Genomic DNA, 7988 nt, shown 5'->3' with positions numbered 1-7988 from the left:
CACTTACATGTACACGAAGATGTTTTAAATTACGCCACAAAACATGATTCGGCAATAATGTGTCCAACATTTTACTAAAATATTTACACTTCTCTCGCTTTATAATAGTAGTGGTCTCGTTCTCGACAAGCTTGTATTCACGCCAATAGGTTTCATTGCGGTTCCTTTTCCAAACGGAGTATCTTTTATTACGCTTGATGATCATTGTTCGAACTGATCTGTTGAACTAAGGATAAAATGGTTTACCCAGATAGGCACGTACCGGAACATAAGCCGTATAGAGATTTCCCAGGATAACGTTCAAAAATCTTAATTTTTCATGTACCGAGCTTAGACCCCAACAAACCGACCAGTTAATGTGAGCAATGTCATTTAATAGATTGTTTACGTTCAGCATTCGGTAATCTGGGAAAAGGGGCGGACTAGAAGCTATATCATTGTCATTAAACTTAATGTCAAACGAACAGAAATTTAGGTCATGGTCCGAGACAAACGACATTTGATCAAACTTTAGAACAATTGACACATCAGACACAATCACCCCTATTGCGAGTGTCGACTGAGAATAGATAATCGACTATTAAGCGATTATCGATTATCACCCCTATTGGGAATGTCGATCGCTCGCTCATTTATCGACTGTGAATACTCTTTTGATCGATTGTCTTTCTACAGCCATTATGCAGTCGTTGAAGCGTTTAAGTGATAGAAAAAAGTGAAAAAATTTAAAAATGGAAGAAAAAAAGTAAAAAAATTTGGATAAAAGTAAAAAATGTAAACCCAAATAATAAAAAGTGGTTATTTTAATTGCAGGTCAAAAGTTGTAAGCAATAAACGGCAAATCGCAAGACTGGTGCAGCTAATGCAAGAACATCCTGATTTAGGCAAAGGCGTGTGTGGGAAAGCCCAGGGAAAATCAAGATGGGAATTGATAGCGGCTGAGCTCAATAGCTTGGGACCACCGATGCGTTCTTGGGAAAAGTGGTTAAAGGTAAACAAATTTGTATATAGCGTCCATAAAGAAAATACTGAACATTCCTTTGTAGGTGTGGACGGACTTGAAAAGTAAAACGAAGAAAAAATGTTCGCAGAACCGAATGGAGTACCAAGCAACTGGCGGAGGCCCAAATAACGTCCATACGTTTTCGGCGATAGAGGAAGCTATTATTACTTTTTTAAGTATTGACGCCTATATTGATCCCCCTGGCAAAGAAATTGGAATGGGCAATGTGGTGGTCCAATCAAGAGTTGGTGGTAGGTCGACTGAAATTGTTGAAGATGAGCAGGAAAATGAAGTACCTGAAAGAAGCGTATCATGTGAGATCCAGGAAAGAGCTGCACTACAGGCAACTCCAGCAAGAAGGTCGAAAAATATAAGCGAAAAGGAAAAAAGGTTAGCACTGTTGGAGAAGCAGATTGACATTCAAAGTAAACATTTTAAGGCCCTGAAAAGAAATACATTAGGTATTAAGAAAAGTGTTGTAAATATAGAAGGATACATGAGGAGGTTAGTTGCGCTAAATTTTGAGGCTGTAACTTTAAAGCAAGAGAAACTAGAAATTGAAAAAGAAAAGTTTAAACTGCTAAAAGAAGAAATTATTAATAAGAAAAAGCATAGGAGAGATAAATTAAGGTTAAAAGAACAGATTTTGGAGTTGGAGAAGGAGAGAATTACCAAAGCACTAATGTGAATAGTAGTTTTAAGGCAATGTGATATTTTAAATGTAAATAGTAACTTTGAAATAATTTGATTTTTTATGTAGATAGTAGTTTTAAGATACATTTTTTATTCACACCTGAATTTGTGATATTTTTTTTACATGAAGTGATATTTTGATTTATGTTATAAAAAACATGAATTTTTTTAGTTAGCCTTAGTTAATTTAAAATAAGTGTACTCTGAATTTAAAATGGACTGAATATGAATTTAAATAAAAATTAAATTTTGGTTAGGCTTTTTGACCAATGTATTTTAGATGCAAAATAAAAACTTTATTTCATCTTTCTACCCGACGTTTCGCTAGTCTCTCTAGCTTCTTCAGGGGGATATCTGTTTATTTAGGAAAAACAACAAAAAACATTAAAGCATGTGGTAAAAACCGAAATGAAAACTAATATTACATCACATTTTTATATACACATGAATACATGATAAATATCACAAATAAACACGTAACACCCTAATAAAACATTTATCACACTTACATATTTATATTGTTTTAAATATTTAATTCTTCTAAAAAATATTTGTACCATTCTTTAGTGGTATCCTTGTCATACTAAACTAATAAATTTGACTATAGACATAAAGTGTAGGCAGCGGCGACGTCATCGGTATCTTCCTTTTTATTTATTGTTTTGTCTCTATTTTGTAAAATTCTTAAGCTTTCCAATGTTAGTCTGTATTTTCCTTGTTTGTTTTTATCAAGTATCCGTATATTCGCTAAATCAGCTGTATGGTCGTTTTAAAAATTATCAACTCCACGATATTTTCTTTGTAAAATACTTACTATCATTGCATTCAAACTATAATATCCTTTGCGATTATAGTACAAATGCTGAATGTCCTTTTTTGGAGCAACAATTTTGACATGCGTCCCGCCTATGCAACCTATCACGCCTGGTATTCCACTTTTTTCAAAAAAATAAAGCTTTGCTTGAGGCTTTTCCTCCTCAGTATATTGAATTGTCACCCAATTTCTGCAAACGTATTCCTCCAAAGCTGGGAATACTTCAGATAAAACTATGGATACTGTAGATTGGCCGAATCCTATATTAAAGTCATTGCCTACACTCAGCTGGTATGATCCGTGAGCACAGAACCGTAAAGTTGCTGCAAGGTTTAAAATTGTTGGGATAGATGTCTTTCTAACACCAGGTTGTAGTTTGGCATCTAGCAATGCCAGTAAATCCGCAAATGCAGCTTTCGGTAAACGAAAGTTTTTCAAAAATCTGTATAAATGGGAGCTTTAATAAATTTTTAACTTTAAGACAAATTAAATCCAGATAGTTACATGTGATCTTCCATTTCCAAAGGATTCGACGAATCCCTCAGCTTGCGTCTTTCCCTTGCCAGCTCTATTAGCCTTGTATGTGCATCTTCATCTTCCTCACTATCACTTAACCACAGCTCAACACAATCCATTTATAATATTTATTATAAAATATCTAATTTAAATTTATTTTAAAAATGTTTTGTTATTTTGGTTTTATCAAACACGGCAAAAATGTAAACAAATGGTAAACAGCTGATTGCAATTCAGCGAGTTTTCTTCTTCCTCGTCTTCTTGCAGCGAGTTATTCACAATGGTACAAATTTTTTTCGATCGAGTTACACAATACGAAAATAAAAGACAATCGACTCGGTCGACAAATTTCTATTCTACTGCTGATCGACACTCGCAATAGGGGTGAATGAAATAATCGAGAAGACTAGGACAGCAATTTTGTCCGAACCTTGTGGCTTGTGGGAACAGACATGTTAACTACACCAAGACCAAAACCGGAAACATCGTCTAACAGGCGGCTGCTATATACGTCACTACATAAAAGGTTTACATTAAAATCTCCACATATAATAATATCAGTAAAATCAACAGCGACTGAGGACAACATTGTAAAGTATTCCTTAACACTACAATATTTATGAGGATTATAAACACGCGATAAAAGAACTTTGGACAATGGACTAGACACTTCAACTAACAAATGCTCAGTACCGCTATCAGATATACCTGATATCAACCGACTCCTAAGATACTTTCTACAATATATAGCTACACCACCACCCTTCTTATCCTTCCTATCCATCCTATACAGTACGTAGTCCTTTATGTCAAAATGGGCGTCCTTGACTTTAGATCTAAACCAGGTTTCGGATACGCAAATAATGTCAACATACGACGGTTCGAACACAGCTCTAATAATATCCATTTTTTCCATGTTCAGGCTACGCGCATTGAAATGAACAACATTAAACCCTTTTTGGCGTTTGCATAATATGTTTAGCATAGCAAGGCTATTGTCTTCAATGCTATTCGAATATCTATTATTTCCAAACACTAAAAGGAGACGAAGTGGGGGCTAAAGCAACTTTAAATGATTGAAAACACAAATACCGTAAAAACAAAAAAGAACAGAAAATTTGCGCCATCTTCACATAACAAAAATAAAAATAAAGAGAATAAAAAACAACAAACAAATATATAAGCTTAGGGCTAGCAAAACTGCTCCAGATCCTCTTCACATGAGATCTTTTTGGGCTGCATGGCTTTGTCGCTACCTTGCCTAGTAGTAATCAATTATTAAAATTTTTTTCCCACTTTCTGATTATTAATACTGAGGTCAAGGCGCGTTGTTAGACATCTCTACAGATATTTTTGGATGCATATTAGCAGTCGACCCTTGTTGTGAATTATTACATGGATGGTTGAATGGAAAGGGCTGTTTAAGGCTATCTCCCTAACAAATATCCACCCCGTAATTGCTGCCATTGGCCTCTTGCCCCAACATCTTCCAGCAACTATGCTGCTCAGCATGAAACAATAATGTACAGCTGCGAAAAGTTGCCTCCAGATCAAACCGTAATACTATCTTCGTAGGGTGACAAGTAAGAAGTACGAGTACCAGCCCACACTCCCCACGGCAGTCGACTCCATGTACCTGAGCAACTCAGGGGTTTTTTCTACTTACATTTTAGTGTATCTCAATTTTATTTGATGCGTCCCAACCACAGTGTTGTTTCACTCTTTTCCTTTTAAATACAATTTGAAATCATTGTTTCCTGATCCGGTTTGCTTTTTAGTTTCATTCTCATTATTGGTGACGAATAGGAATAATTTATAATTAAAAATATACAACTGGTGAGTAAGGCGGAAATATACATTATGAAGAAGCAAACATTTTATAATGAAATGCGTAAACAAAAGAAAGAGTGTGAGCAAAACGCGGAAAATTATAAGCGTTTATGTACATTTGCAGAAATGGAAAGTGAAAACAGCGGAAAACCAGAAGCCAGAAAACAACATTTTTTAACTCCAAAACCGCAGCACAGCAAAACTGCCATATTTACGTGCGACATTTGGAAACCTACCCAGGTTTTAAAATAAGGTAGGTTTGTCAATTAAAGATTGCTAAAACAAAATTTTTTCAAATTTTTTTCTTCTTTAGTTAAACATCACAGCCAGAATATTTTTGCTGCTGGCTATGAGCAAACTGAACCAATGCATCACAGCCAGGATGCAATTTTTCTTGAGCAAACTCCATGCACCTCTGCACAGGGGTTAACAAAAATGAAACTGCAATTTTCTTCAGACTTCAATGCCTGTGTAACCAAAGGTTAGCTTTTCAAACAGAACAGTTGATACAGTCATTCCCAGCCATTTCCATTGCCCATTTAAAAAAATTCAAAATGTCATTTTTCAGTGACACCAACGCAGCAGTCCAATTTATTTAGCTCTGTAACCCCATCGGAAGTAGCCACATCTGGTGAAGAGGGGACAAACATTATAGCTGTGTTTGCTGAAAAAGTACAAAGCACCTCTGCGCAGGCTTCCAGAAACTTGCCCGATCCACTGCCACCATTGCGTCACAACCAGAGCGATGTTATTTCACCAGCCGTATTGACGCTTCCGGCCCAGATATTATGGGCATGCTACGTTTAATTTTAGACGGGTCAACGAGCATGGAACAGCGCCTGGAGAGGGAAAGATGGAAGACAAAAATTTCGTGGACGCAGTTGCAAGTAATTTTCCTCTGTTAATATTTTGTATAATGTTTATACTCGTGCTTAGTTTTATATATTACTTCATAGCAACATTATTTGCAGATTACATATTTTTTCGCTCTCAAGGGCACGTCCTTTGTGGTGTGGTAAAACAGATATTCAGCGACGATGTGCTCGATCTGTTTAACTGGAGTGACGGGAATAATAAAAAAGCACTCTCCAAGCTAAAAATAGTGCACGTTGCTTTATTTGGTAATTCTTATTCTTAAAACATATTTATAACATGACTTGGCTAGGATTTTTCTAATATCTTACTCAATTTAACAGATTGAAGCTTAAAACTTCACCATATACTTTCGTATATTGCACATATTGTTGCCTGAAAAAATTGATAAGATCGGTCGTATATATAGTATATATCCCCCACAACCGATTGTTCAGATAAGAAACTTTTCGTAATTACTGCCCTATTTTAAGAGCTAGAGGCTTCAAATTTCAACGAATGCTTACGTATATAGCATATATTGTTGTCTGAAAAAATCGTACAGATCGGTGGTATATATAGTATATATATGGTGGTATATATAGTATATATAGTATATATATATATTTTCGCAACTTTAGCCCCATTTTAACAGCTAGAAGCTTCAAATTTCACCGATTGCTTACGTATATGGCATATATTGTTGTGTCAAAAAATCATAGAGATCGGTGATATATATAATATATATATGATGGTATATATAGTATATATATATTTTTTTTTTGCGATTTCGGCCCCATTTTAACAGCTAGAAGCTTCAAATTTCACCAAATGCTTACGTATATAGTATATATTGTTGTGTCAAAAAATCATAGAGATCGGTGATATATATAATATATATATGATGGTATATATAGTATATATATTTTTTTTTTGCGATTTCGGCCCCATTTTAACAGCTAGAAGCTTCAAATTTCACCAAATGCTTACGTGTATAGCATATATAGTATATATCTCATACAACCGATTGTTCAGATAAGAAACTTTTCGCAATTTCTACCCCATTTTAACAGATAAGCTTCACATTTCACCGATTGCTTACGTATATAGTATATATTGTTGTGTCAAAAAATCATAGAGATCGGTGATATATATAATATATATATGATGGTATATATAGTATATATATATTTTTTTTTTGCGATTTCGGCCCCATTTTAACAGCTAGAAGCTTCAAATTTCACCAAATGCTTACGTTTATAGCATATATTGTTGTCTGAAAAAATCATAGATATCGGTGGTATATATATTATATACTTCATACAAACTGTCATTTTTGCCCCTTTTTTACAGATAGAAGCTTCAAAATTCATCAAGTTTCATAAAATAGTTACGTTTACTTCATATATTTTTGAAATACGTGATTCGTAGTCGTAGTTTTTACATGCAGACCACAAAAAACGTGAAGCTTTGCATCCTCACACAAAGTACCTACCTATTTTTATACTCAGTTGAGCAGAGCTCACAGAGTATATTAACTTTGATTGGATAACGGTTGGTTGTACAGGTATAAAGGAATCGAGATAGATATAGACTTCCATATATCAAAATCAACAGTATCGAAAAAAAAATTGATTGAGCCATGTCCGTCCGTCCGTCCGTCCGTCTGTCCGTTAACACGATAACTGGAGTAAATTTTGAGGTATCTTGATGAAATTTGGTATGTAGATTCCTGGGCACTCATCTCAGATCGCTATTTAAAATGAAAGATATCGGACTATAACCACGCCCATTTTTTCGATATCGAAAATTTCGAAAAACCGAAAAAATGCGATAATTCATTGCCAAAGGTGGATAAAGCGATGAAACTTGGTAGATGGGTTGACGTTATGACGCAGAATAGAAAATTTGTAAGATTTTGGACAATGGGCGTGGCACCGCCCACTTTTACAAGAAGGTAATGATGAAATTTGGCAGGAACGTTACTACTATTACTATATATGTGCTAAATAAAAATTAGCAAAATTGGAGGAAGAACACGCCCACTTTTTAAAAAAAAAATTTTTTTAATTCAAATTTTAACAAAAAATTTAATATCTTTACTGTATATAAGTAAATTAAGTCAAAACTCAACTCCAGTAATGATATGATGCAACAAAATACAAAAATAAAAGAAAATTTCAAAATGGGCGTGGCTCCGCCCATTTTCATTTAGTTTGTCTAGAATACTTTTAATGCCATAAGTCGAAAAAAAATTTACCAATCCAAAATGGGCGAAAT

The 7988-nt window shown here is 34.6% G+C and overlaps 1 protein-coding gene across 1 annotated transcript; it reads left to right on the top strand.

Moving 5' to 3' along the window:
- Nucleotides 1-648: 648 nt before the first annotated feature.
- LOC137242508 (uncharacterized) lies at nucleotides 649-2033 on the top strand. Its single transcript, XM_067769790.1, has 3 exons — nucleotides 649-745; nucleotides 814-991; nucleotides 1047-2033. The coding sequence occupies exons 1-3, from the start codon at nucleotides 732-734 to the stop codon at nucleotides 1689-1691; spliced, it is 837 nt and encodes a 278-aa protein (XP_067625891.1). The 5' UTR covers nucleotides 649-731; the 3' UTR covers nucleotides 1692-2033.
- The last annotated feature ends 5955 nt before the right edge of the window (nucleotides 2034-7988 follow it).

This window comes from Eurosta solidaginis, chromosome 2, assembly GCF_040869045.1.
Source record: "Eurosta solidaginis isolate ZX-2024a chromosome 2, ASM4086904v1, whole genome shotgun sequence".
NCBI classification, from domain to species: Eukaryota; Metazoa; Arthropoda; class Insecta; order Diptera; family Tephritidae; genus Eurosta; species Eurosta solidaginis.
Note: the sequence above shows the minus strand (reverse complement) of the source record. Positions and strands in the feature narration are given on the sequence as shown.